Here is a 25,879-nt window from a genome sequence, read left to right on the forward strand (position 1 = left end):
GATTTTCCATGAACAATGACGCCACATCAGCTCAGCTTTGTCCTTTTGGCCCCCAGATTTACAAAAAGAGATATCTGTGCGTCCATGTCTGGCAGGACGAAGAGAACTCGTGAAGAACGCGCGACCCGTTCCGAGTTCGGTGAGTGTAAAAGCAGAGGTGCTTGGCCTCGTTCCTCTCGGAATCCATCTGGCCACCCACCCCCTCCTCATGGGCGCAGGCAGATGTTCAGTGCGGGATGACCTCTGTGTTTCAGAGCAGCGTGGTGGCAGCGCTGGAGTGGACGCGCTGTCACTCGGACATGGGAAAGTGGGTTAAATTCCAGGCATTCTCCCCTCTGAAGCCGTGTTCCGTCTGGCTTGCATTTGCTGCAACTTATCTCACATCTTGTGTGTGTTGTGAGAGCCCTGTGCCAAACCCACAGGCTATGGAAAAACAATTTAGCTGGATTTAATTTGCCCCCACCCCACGCCACCCTCTCTCTCTTCTTCCTCTTGCACTTTTCTTCCGTAGCTTTTGTGTTGCTTTGAGACGAAGGGAACCCATTTTGTTTGGCAGCTCACGGCTTCTTTTGCGAGTCAGAAAGGGCAGATTTGAGGCCTCCGGTGCGTCGATCTAAAGTTGACTTTGTTTGGTACATTTTCTGTTGGGATCCATTTCTGTTTACGCCCCAACTCCTCAGGATGTTTCGGCCCACTCGCATCCTTCGGTTGCCCTCCGTTTTCGGTCTTGGTTCCAAACTCTAAAGGGTTAAACAGCACAATGCCAACACTTGCCTAAAGCCCCTGTCACTTTTTCCATTCCTGCTGGAAAGCTTCCAGGGCTATTTATGTAAAACCTCACAATTGATCATCAATTTAAAAACCACATTTCTGCCTTCAGACCTCCAAGAACAAAATGAGTTTTGAATAAATATATTTTTAAAAGTTTTGAGAGGTCCCCAGGTCCCCACTTAGTGTCCCCATAAAAACTCACCTTTTAATCTCTTCAACTAAACTCTTTTTTTAGGCCTATAGTCAGTTCCAGTGAAGAAATTCATCTAGTTAAGTCCATGAGCGCTTTGGTGAAATCTGTCGCTGTGAGAAAGAACACGTACGGAGTTTTAAGTGAAGTGGCTCCGTATGTCTAAAACTTCCTATCAAATAAATAAAGGTAAAAACATCTGATGCCTTCTGCAATTTAAGCAAAAGCCTAGAGGGGGAAACAACTTTCAAGCCTGATGAGAGAGCCTGGCCGGGATTTTGGCTGAGCTACGAACATGTTTCAGAGTGATATTATTGTTATTACTTGTAGACGTGTAGGCGGCCTATTTGGCTGCTGCCCACAGGATTTTTGTCCGCTTTCATGGATGAGTGCTGCAACACCACAACCATCAGCAAAGTTATTCAAGAGTCAGAGGAGCTTTGCCAACAAAACTTAAGTCCTCAGTAAGATGACATGAAGCTGTGCATGTTTCTCAGGTTAAAATCACAAGAAAGTCGTAAAGTGCGGTTAGAATGGGGTTCATCCTCTGGTTTGTAGGCAGTAGTTGGTTAGGGCATCTGATGAGAGCCTCGCCGATGCTCCTTCCTGCAAAGGTGTTTCTGGCACATCCAGCTGGGAAGAGACCAGAATTTATCTCCGCAGAGGTCTGGGAATGCCTTGAGGGGGCCCCCCCAGTCAGGGCCAGACCCATCTTCGGCAAGAAGTTGATAGTTGTTGGGAGGCTGGATGAGATTTTAAACACATTTTAATGGTGCAATCTAAAAAAAAACATATGACAAGAATAAATATGTGTTTTGAAAAACAAAAAGGTGTTCTCATATCAGATCTCATTTCAAATTTGCATGTGGGGGTGCTGGAATTGTCAATAGTCAATGTGATGCTGCTGATGGACTAGAGTCCAGACTGCCCCCATGTGATCACGAATGTAACAACATGGTTGGTGTGTAATTGTAACATAATTTCAAAGCCAAATGTGGAAAATGGCTCGCATATTGTGTCAGAAACCTGCCATTTTTAACCCGAGGATCACTCTTCCTTGCGCGTTCCCTCCCAGTCCCCCCGTGTCTCCTCCCCTCCGCGCTCACGCACGGACACGGACGCATCCATGGAAGATTCCTGCAGCAGTTTCCAGACTCCCGCAGCGTTCCAGGCTCACTTCCCAAACACGCTGTTAACATGACAGAAGAAGCCCGGAGACCCGCGTTTTCCGCAGCATCCCGGCGGCACATTTCCAACTTTGCGCATTGATCAACCTTCCCCGGGAACCCCGGCTGGACTTTTTTTTTTTTTTTAAATCCACACGAATAGATTCTCCTGGGGAGGAACGGGGATTGTTCCTAATTTGTTTTTTCTTCAGATCATCGCATGGATGTTGTAGCGGAAGAAGGGATGACTCTGCCCGGGGTCCGACTCTGGAATCAGCCGGTGCAAGTGATGCCGAGCCAGAAGGTGAAAGCGCGGCGGAAAAGACGGAAGGAATTGGTTCTAATCCAGATCTGCCTGTTCGGGGGGTTGCTTTTGGTGGTGAAGGGTTTTTCCGGATTCTCGGAAGACTCAGGTGAGCCCTTATAGACGTGGGTTTGGGGTTCTGGGGGCATCCGGACGGGTAGTCAGCAGGGCTTAGCTGGACAGCTGTGTAGTTTACTAATATGAGTCTAATTTCAATACATTCTTGATGCTAAATCTAAATACATTTACCCATTTAGATTTTGGCTACTTTCTGTAATGATCGTGGCCATAATGTTTTATTGCACAAATATTTACAATCACAGATTTTTTGTTGTTGTTTTATCCTTATTGGCACATGATCAGAACTATGTCCACATAAACTTTTAATATAGTTCTCAGAGGTGTGTGGTCGACTGAAAGCTCATCCCAGTTTATTTATCCAAATATTCCTTCTTTGTCCTTTTTTGTTTATCCTGATTCTCCAGAACTAGTAAGAGTTCTCTACTTCCATTTAAAATGTCCAATGTTTAGTGGTGGTTTTGTCTTTAATGGGATACCTGAATTTGAGACAGTGGCTTAGTAAACGGAGTCACTTTTTGACCTCTGTGACCCCCCCCAGAAACCACCAGCAGGTCTGTGGTGTTGTGGTCTTGCGCTGTAGTTTATGTGTGAAATGGATAAACATTTGAAAAGCTGCTGGTGTGACTTTAGCCTTTGAAACCTCATCACCTGACCAATGACCATCCGGGAATATTAATCCAGACAATGATTGTGCATCATCTGACTTGGCACCTTTAGAATATGGCTTCAGTGAGGTTTTTGATGGACAGGTTTAAACATCAGAGTCCAGTAGGACTCCATCATGTGGAGAATTATGAAGGGCTGAGTTATGGCAAACATGCAGAATCAGAATCAGAATCAGATTTATTTATTGCCATTGTTCATGTAGTACACAGTATTACACAAGCTAGGAATTTGTCTCGGTGTGACGCTGCAACATTCAACATAGACAATAAACACTAGAATAAAATAAATAAGATAAAACATATATATATATATAAATAGTAAGGAATAGGTAATGTGTATTCCTATAATGTGCAAGAGCAGCAGTTAAGTTAAGGTTAGAAGTCCACAGTGCAGGTCAATGCAATGCAGAAGTATATTCAGGTGGAATCGGGGCAGCGGGCCCCTGGGTGCAGAGCTCTCGAGGGTAGGAGCAAAGTTTGAGCTGTTCCTGGCTCTTCCTGACAGGAAACACCTGTGCACAGGAAATGAGCCGTCTCTCTGTCTTTGACTGTCCTGATGCTCCTCTAAAATGCCTCGTTACAGTCCCAACTTCAGACATTTGTGGGTTAGTGTTATCCTAAATGTTCGTAGCTGCAGCTCAGTGCTAACTGGCAACCTGGATGCTGAGATGCTACTGAATTAGTGATTGATGATTCCTTGATGTCTGGTGACATATTAGGGCCATTTTTTGGCTGCTTTCAATAAATAGCTTACATATAGCTCCTTTCATTAGTCCGCATCCGCTGAAGTGAGACGCATTCGTCACTTTTTGTGTACAGAAGGAAGACGTGAATATTCATGCACTCATGATTTGTGCATCATCATCTTTTTTCCTCCCTGCTGCATATTCTGGTTCAATGGATGAGCTTCAAATTAGAGGAGAACATGAGCCGACGCGGTCCTGTTTAATGCATTTCCTATGTGAGCTCATAATCAGCACGCCAGGCTGTAAGTTAAAGTTGATTATTTATAATGCACCTAATGTCGTTCTGTTGAGCTTAATGTGGTGGAGATAGAAGCGGAACACTCAGCGCCTCCTGACAGTTGCACGCTCATTATTCCAGGTCTCCTCTTCCTCTGTGCGTGCCAAATAGCCAAAGAGAACAGAAGACTTGGAGACGCTGCTGCTGTAGCCGCTCCGCGTGGTGCAGTCAGGTTGTAGCTGGGTAGTTTGGCCGTGCCTTGTAGAATCAAAGTTTAATGTTACAGAGAAGTCAACTCCAGCTATTAGAACTACAGCTACAGCAACTCAGTGGATCTGCTCTACCTTTCACGCTCCTGGGGGACAGAACCTGTACATAGAACTGAAGTGAGGGCTGCTTTTATGGATACATTAGATAGAGCTTATTACCATCCGTGTCTTTATTCATATGGCTTAGAGTAGATAGATAGATTTTGTCACATAACCCCCTTGGCAGAGGTAATCAGTGGACTTACTGTTCTGTTCTGATTGTTGTTTTATTTAACCCCTTATAGACTTTTTCCCCTTCAAATGTGGTTAAAAACCGTGTCCGGTGATTTGGAAAATACATCAGAAATGTCCTAAAATCCACGGCAAACCTGTTCCAGATCTGGAAGTGTCCCGCCGTGGCGAGGAGGACCAGGGAAGACACGGAGGCAGGAGGTTGCTGGAGAAATCGGACAACGGCAGCTTGGAGGAAGCAGAGAGTGAGGAGTCTAAGAACTGCACCGCTCCAGGTAAGACAGAATGAAAGAAAGAGGACGCCCCAGCAGCTGCCTCCCAATTGTCGCCCCCCTCCCTCCACCAGACAGATAGAGGATGGAGGAAACAAATGATCACCCCCACATGTTCTCTTTTCTAGCCTCTGTGGTCCCTCTGTCCTGGCGTCCTGATGAGGGGTAACCCAGATTGTGAGCTTAGGTGATTTCCCAAGAGTGCATCCTCCAACTGGTGCTGCTCAGTCTCCGTCACATGGTTTTAGTATCCCGCAAGTTTCACCCTCGCTCCTACCTCCGTTTTCTTCCTCTGCCGCATCCTTTCCTCCGCAACATCCACCCGAAATCTTGTTTCCATGGCAATGTTTCCCATTGTAAAGTTTGGAGTGGAAACGTATTTTGACATGTTCATATTTGTTATTCTGCGCTGTAGCGCATATCAGGACCAGAACCCGACGTGATTGTACGTTATCCCAGTCACCATTGGTAGAAAATGGAGTATCATTTTCCCAGGAACCAACCCTGCCACCCTGAACGATGAAGGCAGACTCAAACATCACAGCTGTCACATCACCGGGTCGTCCATCTATGTTTTTACATTTAAAACTAATGGATGCAAGACAGAATGGTAAAGACAATACACCCCCCCACCCCCCAGAACTCTTCTGAGTGCATTAAACAAAATGGTTTCCATCTATCTAATCCCTACCTCTCCCCTGTCCTCTAAAAAAAGGAGGTGAGGTCAAAGTTCAAGTTATTCTCTTACCTTGCCTATTATACAGTAGCTGCTCTTTCCTCCTAAATTTAAAACGGGCACCCCAGTGACTTCGGCCCCCTGACACCCTCTAGAGGACTGAAAGGGTTCTCTAATAATAAAGTGAAAGACTGTAGGCCACTCTGCTTTTTCTGGCACGAGACAAACAAAGTGGTTCATTAGTGAGCCCTTGTAGGGCTGACCTTTGAGAGGGGAGGGTTTTTTAAAGGTGATGGATGCCGGTTTCACTGAATCGGATCTCAGCGGTGTGGTTGGGCTCTGTTGTTGCTTCTTCTGGTGTTACTACTGGCTCAGTTGTTTGCTTCTCACATTAAAGGGCTGTTCAGTTATTTCTTTACTTTGGATCGGAATTGTATGTCAGCATGAGCCAAGACGGGTTAATTCCAACGACGTAATTGAGTAATGTGATCCAGACTGGCTTCAGTTTGGATCCACTCTCCAAAACCAGATGGTCTAAACAGTATTTGTGTGGCAGCAACATTTTCTGGAACATCCAACAATGAGCATCTTTAATCCTACAAATGTCCTCCGTCTTTAAGAAGTAGCCCGGTCAGTTAATGACTTTCCTGGTTAGTTAGATTCACTAAAACAATGAATTTAAAAGGACAAAAATTGTCATTTTAGAGTGGCACAAACATGCAGTAACCTGATCTCCAGGGTCGCCAATACCGGTGCTGCACCTCCAATCAGTTCCACACAGATTAGCATAACAGATTCAACATAACTACGCGCACACTTCTTCCCAGTCACACAGCAGCCTGGCTGATGAGGAAACATCTCAACGTGAGTTCTGGGAGGATGCAGCACGGTCGAGGCCTCGCTGATTGTTGCCCGCTGATCAAAAGCTTGAATGATGAGGGAAAGGGTCAGAAAGCCAGGGATGCAGAGCGACAAAGCCTCATTTGCTAATTATTCCCTCCCAGCCAAACATGGAATAAGCCATCATACCCGTTGTTTCATCTCCCTCGCTGATTTTAATTGTGAGGACCCCGCAGCTTCTGTTGATTTCACACACTTGTGAAATCCTCCTGCCTCTCTCCCTCTGCAGTGTTTTAGCTGGTTAATGGTTTCATCAAAGTCCTCCTGTTCCCCTCCTCTTCTCCCTTGAGGTATACAAATTGCTCAAACTCATGTAATCCAGAATGGTGGCTTAAAAAGGGAAGTTTTGACTTGTGGGGACGTGTATGTGTGTGTATACTGTGCATGTCATTCAAAGAAAAGGCCTTATTCCTCCGCTGTTAAACTGACCTGGTTGTTGCCATTGATGTCTGAAGGCACACGAGGATGAGGCCAAGCTTATATTGCAGCCCACTTTATTCTATAGTTTACACCTAGCAGGAGAGCTAACGGTGTGATGGTGTCACTCCTCTGGCCCTTTTAAAGTCACATCTTTGGTTTGATAACCTGTCCACACATTGCAACGTCTTAGCGGAGGCTATGCTATAACATTAGCGTAACCCTTAATGCTATAATCAACATTATTAGACAGCCAGTATTTAGATAAATGGGCATTTAATGGAAAGGCAGCATTGTCAGCCACAAGTTTGGAAAGTTTCTGGACATAAAAAGAAATGTTGGGGACATTTAGGAAAAAAGTGTGGCAGTGAAATGTGAGGTTAGTGATCAGTTACAAACTGCAAACTCTTGTGTTGTTGTTCCGTCTTTTCCTGTGAAATATGAATTTTTCCAGCTAAATATTTGCAGACACAGGTGCGGAATATAACCCCTGAGCCGGCAGCCCCGTCTTTACAGAGAGTCTGTGAATCTATGCCAGGGCAATATTCTCTTCCTGCCCCTCCACTCAACACAACTCGGCTCTACTCAGCACTCCATTTTGGGTGGGAGAGTCGGCCGCTCTGACTTAATCAGGGCTTTCCTGTGGGAAGTGTGTAGTGACCCCTTAGGACTTGGCTCTCGGAAAGGACTGCATTGATTAATGTGATGGTACTGGCCCTGCTCTGTGCTGAAATTGTGTGTGCATGTGTGAGCTGATCCACCGTGTGTGGACGCGGAGTGTGTGTTCATGCCGTCACGTGGGCACCCTAGAGGCAACCACCTGCACGCGAGAGGAGAGAGCGTCTCCGGACTACGGTGGAGGAATTAATTAAATATTTAAATAGGATTGCCCTTTAATGCCTTGAATATGGTCCTTCGCTATTCGGATTCAGAACTGACCCGGAGAGCTCGCGGATTGATTTCCTTCCAGAAACTGGATCATCCACATTGCGGTGTCAGCACTGGGCTGCTGTTGCCATCCCAACCCAACAGCTGGATTAAGGGTGGCCGATGATCGTCATCCTCTCATAACAACGCAACATCCTCTTGCGTTGTTGCGAAAACTGGGGGCTCAAGGGAACGCGACCGATTTATCACAGCAATTATCTCGGCAAATCCGGGAGTCCTGGGTACAGCCGGTTCCTGCTGTTCCTCCGCCTGTTTCCTCCTCGTAATGTCACCCGTCAAGTTCTTTTGTCGTGTTTCTTCTTTGTGTCCCCCTCTCCCTCACTGAGCAAACGCTTCCCCTCTGTTGAATTATAGAAGTGGAGTTGCTGGCCAACAGCAAAAGTGGTTCAACACACCTTTAAAGATTCATCTGGCTGTTTTGACTGCGAACACGGCCGAGGCGGCTTCCTGCACGCCGCCAAAGAGGAAGAGAACAGAGGAACGCCCACGCAAAGTTGTTTTGGAACCGCGGGTTTTTCACCTTTCTAAAGCAAAATGACACAAGGTGGAGGGAGAAGGGGCGTTTTCGGATCTTTCTTGACCGCTGTATCTCTGTTTGGGTCAAGGGGAGGGTGTTGAAGCCCACCCTTGAACCACGCATATGGCCGTAGGCAGGGTCCACCCCTGAATGAGTCTCCAGCTCATCGCAGAGCCAAGTGGTTCACCTTGCTCAAGGGTACCTCGGCCGTGCTCTGAAGGAGTCCTGGCCTGAGCTCCTACGACCGGGGCTTGATCCGAGAACCCTGCGGTCCTCAGCCCAGGCCCCTACAGCCACTCCTTCTAAATATTATTCCAGAATAAGGTAGGGAGGAGAGGAACATGAGCCTGGTCATCTGTTGGTTTATTATTCCAACCAGATTAACTGTGGGTGTTTAAAAACCTCCGCCTCTACAGACGAAAACAGAACATGTTTGGCAGGGATGGGTCGGTAATATCACAAATCTATTGTTTAGGACAGGGGTCACCAACACAGTGCCCGCAATGACCACATGAGTCGCCCGCAATGACCACATGAGTCGCCCGCAATGACCACATCAGTCGCCCGCAATGACCACATCAGTCGCCCGCAATGACCACATCAGTCGCCCGCAATGACCACATGAGTCGCCCGCAAGCCTGTTCTAAAAATAGCAAAACTCGCAAGTGAGGTGCTTCTAAGAAAAAAATTTCTACCGCTATTTTTTTAAAATCACACCTGCATTTACTTAGATTTTAAAATGACAATGTCTTAAAAATAAATAAAAATATAAATAAAGTGAAGGTGCACTCTGACCTAGTTCAAAGGTCAGTATTGTGCGCATGAAAGAACCTTTGCGCTTGTGGAGAATAAACTAGCGGGCAGTGAAGATGGTGAGTGGAGTGCAATTTTCTACCCCAGAAACATAGCAAAAAGAAGACAGTAAATTTATCATTTTCAAAGTGAATGGGAGGAAGCGTAATTTTTTACTACTGTGAAAGGAAGGTGTGTATGTTGCGTCTGTGGGGCGACTGTGATGACGGCGAAGCAGCACAATGTGGAGCGACGCTTCACTACACGTCAGGAAAGCTACAATGCTAATGCTAACTACCCACCGGGAAGCATTCTACAGTCAGAGGAGGCCCATGAGCTAAAAAGTGTGTTTATAAAATCTAACAGATTTTGAGCAGAATTGCAGTAGATTTGTTCAGTTAAGATTTATTCAATATGAAAGTTTTTTTTTTTAAATGTTGCATAACATTTTAAAACATGGTTCAACATAGTTTATGAATTGTTAAAATGGTTTAGTTTCTTATGGTTGAGAGGGTCTGGTGAAAACATGACTTTTTTTTTCTGATCAAATGTAGAAGTGATCATCTGAACAATTGCTAAGATTAATAATAATAGCGTTGAATATTGATCTTTTCTGTTACCCATTCTAAGTTATTGATACACACACACACACACACACACACACACACACACACACACATAATTTGTTATTTTAGAGGAGTGTATCAAGCGGTAGCCCTTCACACGACTCGTTACCCATGACGTAGCTCTTGGTTTCCAAAAGGTTGGTGACCCCTGGTTTAGGACATTCGAGCAGCAGCAGATTTTAGGCTGTGTCCTGTTTTGGATCGTCTTAGTTTGTAGTGATGGCTCTAAAATTGTGTTGCTCGAGTGGCGTGATTGGTGTGTGTGTGTGTGTGTGAGAGAGAGAGAGAGAGAGAGAGAGAGAGAGCGAGCAAGAGATGTGACCCTAATTAAAACATTCAAACATTTATAAATGTAAATTATTGAGATTATATAGATGAAATTTTAATTGTAGTATCTAACTTAAAACTAGTGTAATGTGAGCAGCTACAGTGAGCCTCCTTCTTGCTTCCTGATTATTCCCACATTTAATATTTGACGTCCTTTCCACATGGTGAGCCTTTTTATCCCGGCGTGCACGGTCAAGTTGTGGAACAAACTGAAAGAGAACCAAGCAAAGATGGATCTCCCCAGAGTTAACTAATAACGATAACAACACCTTCAGTTGGGAAAACTAAAGGTGTGTTTTTACATTTTTGAGACTGGAAGCAGCCACATTAACTGTTACTATGGAAATGAAGCTGCCGCGCTTCATTTGGGGAATTTTGATTTACACCAAATCTGACAGTATCAGTCTATAACAGGACTAGAGCCTGTTTTGATAGGAGAACCTCAGCTGGAAATCTAGCCTGGATTCAAATAAACACGATTTCACAGTCACAATTTTTAATGTGCTTCAAAAACAGAGACAGAGGTCTTTGGGTTTAGGCCAGACGGTAAACAGCTGAACTTCAACGAGAATGCAGCCCACCTGTGGCTACTTAATGTAATGTAAATGAAACAATTTTGTGCAGACACAACTCTATTTTCACTCACAAGACTTGGACATAAAATGATTGGGGGGGGGGGGGGGGGTACAGGCGGCCCCTACTAGCCCACGTCTATGGGATGATGTCATCATAACACTTATTCAGTGCTCGGATAACCACCATGGCTTTTCATAAAAGCAGTGAATGCACTTCACCTCCATCTATCCATCCATCCAGCCATCCATCCATCCATTGATTCATTCATTGATTCATCCATCCATCCATCCATCCATCCATCCATCCATTGATTCATCCATCCATCCATCCATCCATTGATTCATTCATTGATTCATCCATCCATCCATTCATCCATCCATCCATCCATCCATCATCCATCCATCCATCCATCCATCCATCCATCCATCCATCATCCATTAATTAATTCATTGATTCATCCATTCATCCTTCCATCCACCCACCTATCCATTCATTAATTCATCCATCCATCCACCCATCCATCCATCCATCCATCATCCATCCATCCATCCATCCATCCATCCACCCATCCATCCATCCATCCATCCATCAACCCATCCATCCATCCACCCACCCATCCATCCATCCATCCATCCACCCATCCATCCATCCATCCATCCATCCATCCATCCATCCATCCATCCATCCATCCATCCACCCATCCATCCATCCAGCAAGACTGTACCAACAAGTGCTATGTATTTAGAAGCTTCGAGGTGTTGCGGCTAATTTATCAGGAAGCATCAGATAACAACCTGACAACTGTCAGGCATCAGCAGTGAGATTAACGTATTTGATTGGCTCACGAGGGGAGGGGGAGTGAGGGGCAGTCTTCTCCTACTCTACTGTTTCTGAGGCTTGCAACTATAGCAAAGCTGGTCCTGGTGCCACCTCACGTGCACAAAGATGCACAGTGAGTCTTTGAGTGAGACCAGAACCTTGGCTGAAGGCAGCTGGGGTGAGGGGTCAGGGTTCACCCTCCTTCATGCATGGCCAGGAGCAGACCACAAGTCTTTCCAGAGGTGTTTCAACATGTCTCATTAGTTAGCATGAGTCATTTAGCTAAGCGATGCTATAGCTACCTTTGCATGTGTTATTATAGCTTTTTTATATATATTTGTCAGACCAAAATGCAAGAGACAGACAGGAATTATGAGGCACTGCTTGACTCTTGGACTCCATATAATTAACTGCTGCACATCTTCTTTAATACACTGTTGGAGAAAAATACATCATTGGCTTTTTATCATAGGTGAGTACATTTTCTCTGAGTGAGGCTTGAATGAATATTCCAAAGTCTAAATCTATCCTGAAAAACTACTTTTTTTCCAGTGTTGCCGCATTTCATTTACAGGTCTTATTTTTTAGGTTGTGGCACAAATGTCCACTAATAGATTCTGTTTGGCTAACGACTTCCCTCTTTAATATTTCTCTTTAAATCTGACATTCTCGAACATGTCAGTGTTGCCATAACGGGCTAGTTTAAATGATAAATTCTATCTGTCCACTAAGTAAGTATCGAAGGGGGGGAGGAGACCTTAGATGTCCCATTACTCAGCACGGTAACTACGCTCACGACATGCAATGTGTCAGCCCGCATCAGCATCGCCCATTGAGCATGTGCAGAGCAGGCCCCCAGCGTCCCACGTGCACCAGATATGCACGAGATATACACGGGGATGACTTTGTTCAACACCCACAGCGAGGGAAATGCAACTTTAATCACGTTTAATGTTTAGCTATACTTGGTGACCTCATTCCTGTTTTATTGTTGGTTTATTTCACGGGAGATTGTTGTCATGCCAACATCACATGACAAGTACACCTTTGAGAGACGACTACAGTATAAAGAGTAGCTGGGGAGGAAATCGTTGTCTAGTCTGGGAACTTTTTTTTCAGGCGCCCATAGAATATGCAAATGTTAAGGGAAGCAAATGGTCAATTAGTATGCAGACAAGTTGACATTTTTCTTAGTTGGTTTTACTGCTACAGAAAGTTCGGGTTTAATAGGCTGGTTTTTCCTCTCTAAAACCCAGTAAATACTGTCTAAATCAGGACCAAAGTGTTGTTATCCAGGGAAACGGCAATTCGCTTCACTGAACTTATTCCCTTTGAGTAGATGCAAAATAAGTGAACATGCCAGCTGTGCCATATCTTTTGTCTCTTTCGCTTCTCTAAAGATCTGAGTTTGGACCGTGATGAAATATATTCCGGCAGAAACTGATTAAAAGGCAAAACAGATGCTCTCTAAATAGATGAAGAAGAAGGATCAGCAGTTCTTGCGCTAACTCCTGTCGCTTTCGCGGGGGGGCGGGGAGGTATTTTTAAAAATCTTTAATGGAATGTTGCAAACTACTGTTTCTCACTCTGCTGTCAACACACTACGTCCCGTGATATGAGACATTTTACTCACAAAAAGCTGTTGTGACAACCCGGCAACAGCATGCGACCTAAAAAAAAACCTTAATTTAAGTGGTTTTGTGCTTGTGTCCGTAATTCCCATTAATGCCCATAAACCTCCCTTTATTAGCTAAATTAATGAGAGTAACATTAACAATTTCTGTCAAAATGCTCCGCACACCACATAGCAGAATTATTTTCTTTTTGCAAGAAATCCAATCTATTGATAACTGCTTGGCCTTTTACTGTCTGAACTGAATATTAATGATGTGCTTCCTTTAGTCACATGTAATGCAGCTAACAGAACGGATGCAAAGGTAAACGTTGATTTCAACAATGGTGTTTATGGGTGTCCCCATTAAAATCAATTAAGTCAATACACACACACACACGTAACGACATTAAATTAACAATTTTGGCCATTAACTCGACCAAATGGGGTCTCTCGCTGAATGAATGAAATTCCAAATCACAGTTTTTGTTCGCTCTCTCGCTCTCTCTCACACACACACACATGCGCGCGCGCGCACACACACACACACACACATTAAAAGGCCTCTCCTGAGCCTACTCTAGAAGTCAGATTTGTAATATAATGTGCTTAGTTGACATAATACTATAACATACAGTAAAATTACAAGTGTATGAGCACACGCACGCACCCACACACACACACACCCACGTACACACACACACCCACCCACACACACACACACATTGGCAAAGAGACCAAATAAGAGCCTGCCATCTACATCTCTTAATGCTGGTTGACCACCAACTCCCCTCTCCTTACCCCAATGCCAAATCCAGCCAGTGGTGCCTATTTGTTTCTATGGCAACGACCTGAATGTATTATATAATCAGTGGAAAAGGAGCAGGATCGGATTTTTGTACACATGCACAATAAACACAGACATTCCTAAAACCCTCGTGTCAGCCTCTCCGTTGAAAGCACACGGCGCCGCCCCTCTCACAGAAAACCCAACATCCTCGGCGGGAGGCGAAGGTAGTCGGAGCTTCCTGCTGATGTTTCCCCCCCGTTTGGAGGTGTGTGTTCCTTTCAGATTACCTTTGGGAGGAACATTAACGGGGTCACCTGCATGAGGAGCTGGAGTTGAGGGAGCATCTATGAGTTCGATGCAGGGTTTTTTAAGATCTGTTGTAGGCGTTTGCTTGGACACCCAGGCTTCCACCTGAAGATAAAATATATAATAATTTCTCTTAAATACCAATAGTATGACATATCTGCACCAGTAATGTGCACATAATTTGGATTTATTATTGATATACTGATCGCTGCTAATTGTACTCATATGATTGCATTTAGAGACACAATGGAACCCTCAGTGATATGTGTGTGTACTGATATATGAGTGTGTGTGTGCATGTGTATGTATGTATATAAAGTACTGTGTCATGCTCCCTCAGTCTGGCCTCTGTTTTAAATTCCTCAACCATGATCTCTAACAGTGAAAGCATAGCTGAAGCAACTTGAGATATTGTAGTTTATTATTTTTTCCCACCTTCAACCACTCGAACATTCTCCACTTCAACGAGACACTCTGTTTCTATGGAGTTTGTGTTGGGCTGTAAACAGGCGGACGCAAGTTCCGGGAGGAGAGACCTTCGATTTTATGGTATATTTTTTAACACAAATCAAAGTAGGTGAGAGTGATCACCTGCCTTTTAGTGGTTGCTTGTGTGGTTTGATAAATGATGCATTTTATGTGTAAGTTGAATCCATCATCGTGTGTTTTAGTGACCCCTTCATCAACGGCTGAATAAATGAATGTTTACTTTCATAAGTCATTTATAACGTGCATACACTAATGTAGGCATGTCCTCATTAGGGAGGGTTCTGATTCTGACTTCTTGTGTTTACAGTTTTTATCTCCCCATGATGTGGTCTCTACCCGAAAGTGACCTTTAAATGTCTTGATATTTGGTAATTATTATAAAAGGGGGATATTTATGTCCAGGTACTTTTTTGGACGGCGGTCAGTTTCAGCACTTTTAGTTTGTCGGGCTTTGATCTCGCCTTTCATCCTCAAAGCGTCTCCTCGAGGGAGAAGAGTTGGGCTTGTCACATCTTTTGGAAGTGCAGATGAGTGTTTGTTTGCTCTTTTTCCCAGAGACACGGCGCTTTTAGCAGGACTGATTATGAGCACGCTCCCTCTGGTTTGTAACAGAATGTAATAAACACATTCAGCTGTCACGGTGAGACGGCCCCTCTCAAAACACAACCTGTTCTGCGTTGTGGTCGAATTTAGGGAACTCCAACCAGTCAAACACGTCTGCTGCAGATGCAAATATGTCCCCAACAAGGCTGCCACTGGGCCAAATGTCAAAATTACTCACAACTTCATTGATTAGTTGTACGTATGTGATGGAACCAAAGAGATTTCAGTGTGTCTGAAGAGTGAATGCACCGTTCCATGGGGCCTCCTGCTGCAGTCTTCTCTCCTGGTGCCCAATTCCAGCGTGATTTCGTGGTCGTAATGAACCGAAACTGCATTTTCAAGCACAATGCGATGATTTTGTGACATTTTGGACTTCCTTGATGGCTTTAATGTGGTGTGTGTCCGGTCCGTGCTTGTAAAATGACCTCTTTAAATCAACTCCTGTGGGTTGATTCACACATTAAGTCCTGCATCTTCATCTCAGACTCACAGTAAAAGCTGGTTCAATAGGTTATTCCATATAACACAAGGTGGCGGGAGGTCCAACGTGTTTTCGGAACTTCCTCTGTTTACATTTCCATACCCCAAAATTCTATTCTAAACTCTAGCCGTCGCACTAACCTGTGTAACCTCTTCTCTATTTTTAACACCCCCCTCTCTCCTTTGTTCTCTTCCCATATTCTTTTGCTGCATGTGAGCTGTCCTAATTTCATGTGTCTCTCTCTTGCAGCCGTGCACGAGTTCCCTACAGACCTGTTCACAAACAAAGAGCGAGCAGAAGGAGCTGTGGCCCTGCATGTCTTATGTGTAAGTGTAGCACCAGCATTGTTTTACTGCTCTGACCTGATGTTTGTGCCAACTATTCTCTTAACAGTGGTTGTGTGATCGATGCAGATGTTAGTGGCGCTTTATTAAATTAACATTGATAGTTGCTGATTTAGCAAGGCCATTAGCAGAATCCTGCTGGGTAGTAGAATGAGAACTAGGCTGCAGACTGTCAAACTGGGGCCCACTTTAATGAGATTTTTCTTTTTTTTTAAAAGTTGTTTTGAAGTTTGAGTTTGCTGCTGTTTTATTAATATCATCCTTGTGTCATCTCTAAAGTTTTAATTGACACTGAGTAATTAGCATCATTTCCCAAATTTCACTTTCATTATCTTTATTATTTGGATAGTCAAAGATGTGAACTTGCAATATTTTAAACAATGTTTTTAGATTATTTAAATGATATTATCATTGCACTATTATCACATAATAGGGAGGACCAGTTTATCTTTCTCTAAACTCTCCATCCATCCTTCTGCCTGTACGATTATTGTGTATCTTACTGGCCATCCCATAATGGCACAGCTGGATGTCCAGCATGAGGTCAATTCTATGTTGGAATGTCTCTGGTGTCTTTTTTACACAACATGCACATAAATGTTCCACTACATGATGGAATACTATCGATTATGAAGCCTTTCGCTTTATTTTGACTTTACCTTTCTGCCTAAACTTTTATTTTAAAGCGTTTAAAGAATTACTGCCTATTGTATTACGCAACGCCGTAGGAAAAGTTGCTAAATAAAAGGTCTGCAAATACAGTTCAATCATTATAAGCATATATAATCATTATATAATCATTGGTCACAGCTACAGCAAAAGCTAATTTAAACTCTTCACCTGAGTTTGTCCTGTAACTATCAACCACAGCCTATCTCACAATAAAGCGCTAATAACTAAATAATTAGCAGTTGCTTTTGCAAAACATTACTTATGATACTTTTAGAGGTGCAGATAACAGGTCACACCCTCCTAAACGGTTGATTGGAATGGTGTCGTCTGCATGTTAGCATTTTACGGTCTGTATTCAGGGATGGGGACAAAACTCTAAGACCCTGCTGTCCTTCCTGTGTTGTTCTCCCATGACCCCCCCATAACAAAGAGTAGAATCTGTAGATTTATGCACTGACAATCATCTCGAAGACACAACATGCCAGCAGTTACCAGGGTGATACTGGGAACGTGCCTTAGTCCGTCCCCAGAGGAATTTGCATTTAAAGACTAGAAAACAGATTCCTAGAAATGATGTAAGTTCTGCTGACTTTCACCTGGAAAACGGGCGATGGAAGAAATCTGGTTGCAAAGTGAAACGTGACTCATCTCTGCAACAAAAAGGAAGAAAGAAACTTCCCTCGCTGACGTTCTTCTGCAAAAGGTGTTTGAAAGGGGAATATTCAGGCCTTTGCTTCCACATTCCCCCACATCCCTCGTCTTTACCTGACGCTCTTTTTTTAACATCACTGGCTCTCTCTCGGCAGCCCCCCCCTCCCACCGCCACCTTTCTGCTCTGTTGATGCTGTTTTTATTTTCCTGTCAGAGGGAAGGTTTAACCTTCCAGCTCATGTTTCTCTGTACCGCCACAGCCCGGCGCAGCATCGACAACGCTCCCGAAAACCCACCAGTCACTCCATCTTTCTATTCACCCCCTTTGTGTTGTTATTGATAGGAGCGAGGTAAACTAACGGTTTGGTCTTTTAAAGGCAAAAACCCAAAACTGATTGGTTGTTTTCCTCTTTGATTTAATTCTCTGAAGCCAAGGGTGAATTCTGTGACTCTCTCTTTCCAGACTATATACATGTTCTGTGCTCTGGCTGTTGTCTGTGATGACTACTTTGTCCCCTCCCTGGAGAAACTGTGTGAGGTATGAAAGACACACACAATAACATATTAGAATACATATACACATAGAAAAACAGTGATTCTGCTGATAAAATAATTGCAGGATTTGTTTAAGAGGTAAAACAAATCCTCCAGAGATGCATCCCGAGCGTTCAGCACGATCTTTCGTCCATGTGTGGATCTTTTCGGTGATGACAACAGTGATTTTCGACTTCTCTTGTGCTAATTCCTCACAGCGTCTCCAGCTTAGCGAAGATGTAGCAGGTGCTACCTTCATGGCGGCTGGCAGCTCGGCTCCTGAACTCTTTACGTCCATCATAGGTAATCACCACATCCACACCTGCATCGCTATTCCTGTGTTTTTTGTGTTGTCTCTTTATCTTTTATAGTATTAAATAGATGCTTCACTGTAATGTTTTTGATCCCAGAGCATGTGTTCCAAACAAACATCCAATTAAAGGACTGTTATGTAATATGTACTGGATAATTAATGCTGAAAAGAGAATGCTGTGTTTATCTTTATTTAAAGTACAAAGAACCCCCTCTGTTGCAGAACCATCAAGTTATATCATTATATCATATAATGCAATGCAAAAATGATATAATTAAGATGGAGCAAGTCTTCTTTGCAGCAGCTGCAGCCGTAAATGTCAGCTAATAAACCTTCGCTGAGCTCTCTGTGAAAGCCTGACGCTGCATGTGTGTGTGTGTGTGGTGTGTGTGTGTGTGGTGTGTGTGTGTGTGTGTGCGTGTGTGTGACTCCGTCCCCAGGTGTTTTCATTACCAAAGGAGACGTGGGAGTGGGGACCATTGTGGGGTCAGCCGTCTTCAACATCTTGTGCATCATCGGCGTGTGTGGCTTCTTCGCGGGCCAGGTATGATGTCATAGAAGCGGCATTTTTATCACCAGTGGGAGCCCAGGGGCCCCATTTACGCATAGATTTCTGCTGTTAACAGCTTAAGATAGTTTTTTAAATCTACATTTATATACTAAATATTCATCTTTTTCCTATTTTCACAATGAAAATATTCTTTATCTGAAATCAAATGACCCGGAAATGCTTTGTTTGTTTTTTAAATGTAATGCACGAGACCCATAAGTGTCTAGAAAAAATGCCCATGTCCAGAAAACCAGCTGAGCCCTTGTCTCACATCAGGAAGCCCCGTGTAACATAAAGTACATAAGTGCATCTGCATAGAAATATATAAATAACTGCATGTAACGTCGAGCCTAACCGAGGTACTGGCTCAGGAACTGGTTCTGGTCCCCAGATGGCAGCACACTGAGTCTCGGTCTGGCTCTTACTGTGCTGTTGCGTACGTACATGTTAGAGTTATCAAACTACTGTCAAAGCACAGTATTTGCCTGGAAACTGTTGAGCAAAAGGAAGCTATTCAAGTTCTGTTAAAGCAATTCTGGTAGTTGAATCGTAGCAACTGGACTGTTGGAGTTCCAAGAGGCTTCATCAGATCTAGTTGACTGCTGGGGAGGTCCAGATCCTTATACTCTTCAGGAGCCACGAACACCTTTGGAGCTTCAGTCGCCTGGTTGTTAGTTGCTCCACCCCTCATTATGCAGGTCGTTGAAACTCCACTGACACAATGGGGTTCGTTAGTGGCCACATGTGACTGGCCTTTTATCCTCCTGGGGAGGTTTTTCAGTACTGGATTGTAAACAGATGAGAGGTGTTGCCTCAGACCCCCACCTCTGTTTAAGGATGATCTTTCCGGTTTGACATAGATGGCTTCTTTCACTCCTCTGGAACCATCTATCTTCCCTGGCCCAAACCTGTGCATCATTACCCTCAAACAGGGATACTCTGGAACTCCCCAACAGTCAGCTAGATCTGATGAAGCCTCTAGGATGAGAGGTGAAACATCTTCATAGAACTCAAACAGTCCAGTTGCTATGATTCAACCAGAATGACCATGACCTGGATGAATGAGAACCTTTACAGTTTTAGGTTGAAGCTGGGCCGAAGCCTACGAGAAACCTGCATCCCATCACTGGTTGCATGAAACTAAACGTGACTTGATGGAGTGCAGCCACTCTCCGATGCAGCCCGGCCCACCAGGGACATGGGAATGAGCGGAGTACAAGGATAAGCTCTCTGCCCTGAAAAATATATGCTCTGCACTCCAAACGACGCTGCAATCCCGGATTGAGCGTTACGTAATGAGAGATGAGATAACGAGGCAGAAGGCCGGCTTCTGAAACGGGCTCAGCGGATGCTGGAGAACATCTTCAAGGCCTGTTGTTACACCTCGCTACTGTTTGTTAGCTTTGGCCAGCTCTTCAGAGCAGGATCTGTCTACAAAGAGCCGCGGCGCCGTGAAACAGAGAGGAGGCCAACTCTCCAAGGCTTTGTTCTCCTCCCACTCAGCCTCTGCCGTCCGTCGGAGAAGGATTCCTCAGCTGGGATCGCTACATTCAAGATGTGACCTCTGACGCCACACTGCTCGCCGCCACGTTGTGGGCTCCCCGGTTTTATTTAGTTGCCTGAAGTCTGCACGAGTTATTACACTGTATAGAGTAATAACACTGTGTTAGGAATGAGCTACCTGTGCTGTTTTTTGCGCTCATGCGTGTGATGTTTGCCTGCAGGCTGTGAAACTCTCCCGCTGGGCCCTGCTCCGGGACTCCATCTACTACACCTTTTCGGTCACAGCACTCATTGTGGTAAGCATCATCCACAAATGGAGGCGCTCCACCTGAACCCCAGATTCACCCCAGATTCCTCTCTTGGGAGCCAAAATGGGGTGAAATGAACACGCCTCGAGCGTCAGATAAATGCTGGGGATTATGAACAATCATTCATTTTAAATCAGTAATCTGTGTATTCCGAAGCGTACGTTTAGTTGGCCGGTTTTAAATGATGAAAACCTCTCGGACTGACCTTTTGGATTTTGTCTGTTGTTGAGTAGATGTTAAAGTCTAGCTCTTTCATTGAAATGAACTGCTTTGCTCTCTTTCTGTCTGCCTTTTTAGTTCATCTATGATGAGAACGTGTGCTGGTATGTACCGATAGCTTCACCATTTATGCTTCCTTTACTGGATCGCTCCTGTTTTTACTGATCCGGTGTTTGTGTGCAGGTGGGAGTCTCTGATCCTGATCCTGATGTACGCAGTCTACATCCTCATGATGAAGTGAGCGGCGTCATCAGATACTCAAGTAGCTGAATCCAGCTCCTCCTCTCTGGTTTCCTCTCATCGGTGATTGTTTGCAGGTTTAACGGTAAAGTGCAACGTTACTTTGACCGTCAGAAGAAGAAGACCTCTTTGAATCTGACCAACGGGCTGACGGGAAGCACGGATCTGGAGGATAACGCCACGTGTGACGCCACCGCGGTCCTGCTGAAGAAAGGTAACCGGAAGCAGCTCTGTTTTTTTTTTGATGAATCAGCGCTGATGTGGACTTTTTTCCGCAGCTAACTTCCACTGCAAGCCTTCGGTCCTGATGGTGGACGAGCTGCTGTCCGCGTACCCCCACCAGCTGACCTTCTCCGAGGCTGGCATGAGGGTCATGATCACCAGCCACTTCTCCCCAAGAACACGCCTCACCATGGCCTCTCGCATGCTCATCAATGAGGTACGTGCTTCCGATGGTGTCGGAGGTTGGTAAAAACTTAATTAATGCTAATTTTCTTTAGATTATTGCACTCGGTCTCTTAGTCAGACACCTGTCGACTCCAGTCTGGATGTAAATGTAATCAAAATCAATCAAAAATTGGATTTTTGGATGGAAAGGATGGAAATATTTGTTGATGAACAGTTGTTTTTGTTTTAATAATGTACATTTTAAAAATAACGTTAATCTCAGGAGTGTTGCCTCAACATAGAAAGTGTTCTAATCCCTCCCAGAGACAACGACTGATCAACACCACAGAGACCCGGGTCAACGTCATCACCAACGGCGACTCCGACTCAGCCGCCAAGGCGCCGGGGAGGCGGGGCTTAGATAACGGGACGGGTGTGGCCGAGCAGGGTTTGAACGGGAGGTGTCGCCTTCAGAGGCTGCATTCTGGGACCGAAACAGGGAATGAAAGCGATGAAGAGGAGAACAAAAACGAAGCGGAAGCGGAGGGAGAAGATGGCAGTAACGGTCCCATGGTGCCATTTCGAGTCCCAGGTACGGCTCACGTGACAGGCAACCGCACACTGAACGAGCTCGGCGAATAAATGCCACTGAAAGTCGTTATTGTGGTGGTGGTGTTTCCCAGCTGGGGTGTGCAGCAAGCTGAAGTGGCTGATCATGTGGCCACTGTCGCTGCTTCTGTTCTGCACCGTGCCCAACTGCGCCAAACGCCGCTGGGAGAGATGGTTCCTGGTGTCTTTCTTCACCGCCACCATCTGGATCGCTGGCCTCTCCTACATCATGGTGTGGATGGTAGGCCCCAGTTCTCTGTAACACACTGAAATCCTACCTGCTGCTAAGCAGGAGGGGGGATTTGTTAATCGGAACAGATGAACAGGGAGGTGAACATGTCCTACTAACCTTTGGTTCAGGTGACCGTCATCGGCTTTACTCTGGGAATCCCTGATGTCATCATGGGCATCACCTTTCTTGCGGCGGGCACCAGTGTTCCAGACTGCATGGCTAGTGTTATAGTTGCAAGACAAGGTACACACACACACACACACATCCATGTACCCACATCTGTCATCAGCTGACTGCGCACCGACCTTGACGGCAGTGCTGTCTTTGCTCCAGGTCTGGGAGACATGGCCATCTCCAATTCCATCGGCAGCAACGTGTTCGACATTCTCGTGGGCCTGGGTCTGCCCTGGACCCTGCAAACACTCTGCATCGACTACGGATCCAACGTGAGTGCTGCCTCAGCTCAGCCTGAGTGGACTCTGCCAGAATGGGACCAGAATAGACCAAAACAGCCATTGTCTGCACTAATCAGCTCATGCCCTGAATATACATACAGTTTATATGCATAATTTGTCACTGAGGGAGACTAAACTTGTCTGAGAAGAGTGAAGGACACATTCATCACGTTCCAGACCACAAGAGGAAAACGGAAATAAATGTCTTCACTGATCAACGGGCACCCTGCAACTCACCTCTGACATGTGACTATTTCTGTTATTTGCCTTGGTCCCCTCAGATTCATCTGAACAGCAGAGGACTCATTTTCTCTGTGGGACTCCTACTAGCCTCGGTGTTTGTCACAGTAAGTACAATAAAGAACCATTATTAACTCATATATATATTCTGGTCATCTGGAATGTACCATAAGGTCCATCCATCCATCCATCCATCCATCCATCCATCCATCCATCCATCCATCCATCCATCCATCCATCCATACCTCCTCCATCAACGCCCATAACAGCATCGTGGTTGACAGATTAAGAGCGCCCCCTGCTGTTAAACAGCACAAAGGCTCTTAATATTGTTGAAATATTTGTATTGAAATTTAATGCTGAATATCTTGCACTGAATATAAAAAACAATATTATTCGTTAAAGATTTGTTCAAACCTATTTCCTAAACATTAAACAATAAATTAAAATGCATATTTTTAGAAAGCTGCACTGACCCTGTATATTATTGCCAAGACATATAATTGGCAATAATTTATATATTTAGTGAGAAAATCCATGAATTATACATCAGTTGTTAGTATGATGGTAAAATGTTGGAGCCTTAAAGAAAAGTGGCAGACGTTGACTGTTCTCTCTTCTGCTCTGCTCTGCTCTGCTCTGCTCTGTTCTGGTCTGTTCTGTTCTGTTCTGTTCTGCTCTGCTCTGCTCTGCTCTGTTCTGCTCTGCTCTGCTCTGCTCTGTTCTGGTCTGGTCTGGTCTGGTCTGGTCTGGTCTGGTCTGTCTGGTCTGGTCTGGTCTGTTCTGGTCTGGTCTGGTCTGGTCTGGTCTGTCTGCAGGTTCTTGGTGTCCACCTGAATAAATGGACTCTGGACTGGCGACTGGGTCTAGCTTGCCTCATCCTGTACGCCATCTTCCTCTCTTTCTCCATCCTGATCGAATTCAACGTCTTCATCTTCGTCAACCTCCCCATGTGCCGGGACATCCACTGACCCCGCCGTCGTCCAGCATCGGCGCCGTCTTCTGCCACTCTTGGAGGAATTGTCGCTTGGTTTCAGGTTTCCTGGCACTTTGGAACAAAGTCCTTATCCATTTATCATGACTGGGTTGGAAAGTGAAGGTCTCTACCGTCAATCTCTGGTACGACAAGCGAGGGTGAGGAAATTCGCTTGAAAGGAATTTTTAGCAGCAAAGGATCTGGCGGCTGGAGCAAACTCAACTGTTCTGCTGGTGCAGAAGCTGCTGCTGACACCTGACTGGCAGGAAGAGAGAACTCCCAGTGGTTTTAGCTGGATTGTTCTCTGTCCTATTTGGAGATAAGCACACAAAGTATTTTAAAAACTTTTCTGTATATACTGTTGATAATAATATCCGCTGATTTATGGAATTGTTTTATGCACACTGGGATCAGCATTGCACGATCTGGTGACTGTATTTCTTTTTTCTCACTTACTTCAGCCTAGCATGCTGTGTTAGCCTCGTTGCACTGTCTAAATATTTAGCATTATTCAAATATATAGTATGTACCTGGTGTTTTTTCCTCTTTTCCTGGTATATCTAGTGTATATACCTGCTTTAGCCACCCTCATAGGAAAGGGAGCTCCTTGAAAATGGCACCCAGCACTGTCACTTTATTAATTAATGATTAATTGTTGCCTCTTACTACTGAGTTTAAAGTTCTATCAATTAGTCCTCTTATATGTTAAAAGTTTAGTTTTAGCCGCTCGGTTGAGTATAATAACATTGTTACTAAAACCAAAAGTATTTTTTGAATAGATTTAGTGTGTGTGTGTTTGTGTGTGTGTGTGTGTGTGTGTGTGTGTGTGGTGGGGGGGGCAAATTTTAAGGTGAACCATGGACACTGCTGCTACTGGGAAGACATCATCATGATTTATTTATGAATTAATTTATTCAAAGATCATGTCTGAGCACCAGTTTCAGTCCTTTGGATCATGTGATAAATGACATCATGTACAATACCTAATTAATAATATATAATCCAAGTACTGGAAACTGACTTGATGTTGTTTGTAGTTAAGAACATAACCTTGTAATTTATACGTTTTGTAAAGCTTGGAGAGATATCGCGGCATTTCTATATAAGTCTGGTGTCATATCGAAGATGATGCACATCCTGTTCATGGTGCCATGGAGATGTTGGTGTGAGCTGAAAAGTTTGTCACTGGAGCTAATGTGGCAAGAATGAGTGACATAAAAAGATAGGTTAGTATGTGAAGTCCAGGAACTTTTGCAACATTTTGCTTCTGAAACTTAAAGCTTGAACTCTTCAACCATCTTCTGTATTATTTGAGGCGTAAGAACAGAATACGTTTGGCCACTATTGCTTGTGTTTAAACCAAAAAATGCGACTATCTACAGTATTGTCACTTTGTTTTAGCATGTGTTTCAAGAAAAGTATTTTTTTAATTCGCATTCGACTGTACTTTGAAGGATTACCTGTAGCGACCACAAGATGGCGCCATAGTGCGACAGCGCCTCTACAGTGGAGCCGTTTTTTCTGATGGAGAGAATATAAATCATTTAGTCTATTTAGAAAACAAACACAGATTTGATTGATTTTATTTGATAATATTGTACATATCAGATGAATTGACCGTAATGAACTTGGACGCTGTAATAAATTTTGGTGGGCAATTATATACAGAGTTAAGAATGTAGTTCATTACAGTGTGGTTTTATGTCAGTTGGCTTCATTGTACATGAAAACCTCTGGACATTAATTTTCTTCTTGAAATAAACTGATTTACATACACAAACCTTACGTTTCTCGGAGCTCTTCATGATAGAAATGATGCAATAAAGTTGTGGAAAATCATGCACGTACAAAAACA

General features: G+C 44.3%; 1 protein-coding gene across 2 annotated transcripts; it reads left to right on the plus strand.

Moving 5' to 3' along the window:
• Positions 1 to 1,987: 1,987 nt before the first annotated feature.
• LOC130527036 (sodium/potassium/calcium exchanger 3-like) lies at positions 1,988 to 25,804 on the plus strand. Of its 2 annotated transcripts, none has more exons than XM_057035089.1 (17): positions 1,988 to 2,540; positions 4,787 to 4,915; positions 16,041 to 16,117; positions 17,922 to 17,996; positions 18,211 to 18,295; positions 18,746 to 18,849; positions 20,580 to 20,654; positions 20,964 to 20,989; positions 21,069 to 21,122; positions 21,203 to 21,339; positions 21,404 to 21,564; positions 21,837 to 22,104; positions 22,196 to 22,362; positions 22,482 to 22,596; positions 22,687 to 22,799; positions 23,090 to 23,155; positions 23,867 to 25,804. In XM_057035089.1, the coding sequence occupies exons 1-17, from the start codon at positions 2,348 to 2,350 to the stop codon at positions 24,017 to 24,019; spliced, it is 1,998 nt and encodes a 665-aa protein (XP_056891069.1). In that variant the 5' UTR covers positions 1,988 to 2,347; the 3' UTR covers positions 24,020 to 25,804. The 2 variants fall into 2 exon arrangements, with proteins under 2 accessions (XP_056891069.1, XP_056891071.1); XM_057035091.1 differs by lacking the exon at positions 1,988 to 2,540 and adding an exon at positions 5,041 to 5,099 and having other exon boundaries at positions 4,784 to 4,915.
• Positions 25,805 to 25,879: the final 75 nt, after the last annotated feature.

This window comes from Takifugu flavidus, chromosome 6 (assembly GCF_003711565.1).
Source record: "Takifugu flavidus isolate HTHZ2018 chromosome 6, ASM371156v2, whole genome shotgun sequence".
NCBI classification, from domain to species: domain Eukaryota; kingdom Metazoa; phylum Chordata; class Actinopteri; order Tetraodontiformes; family Tetraodontidae; genus Takifugu; species Takifugu flavidus.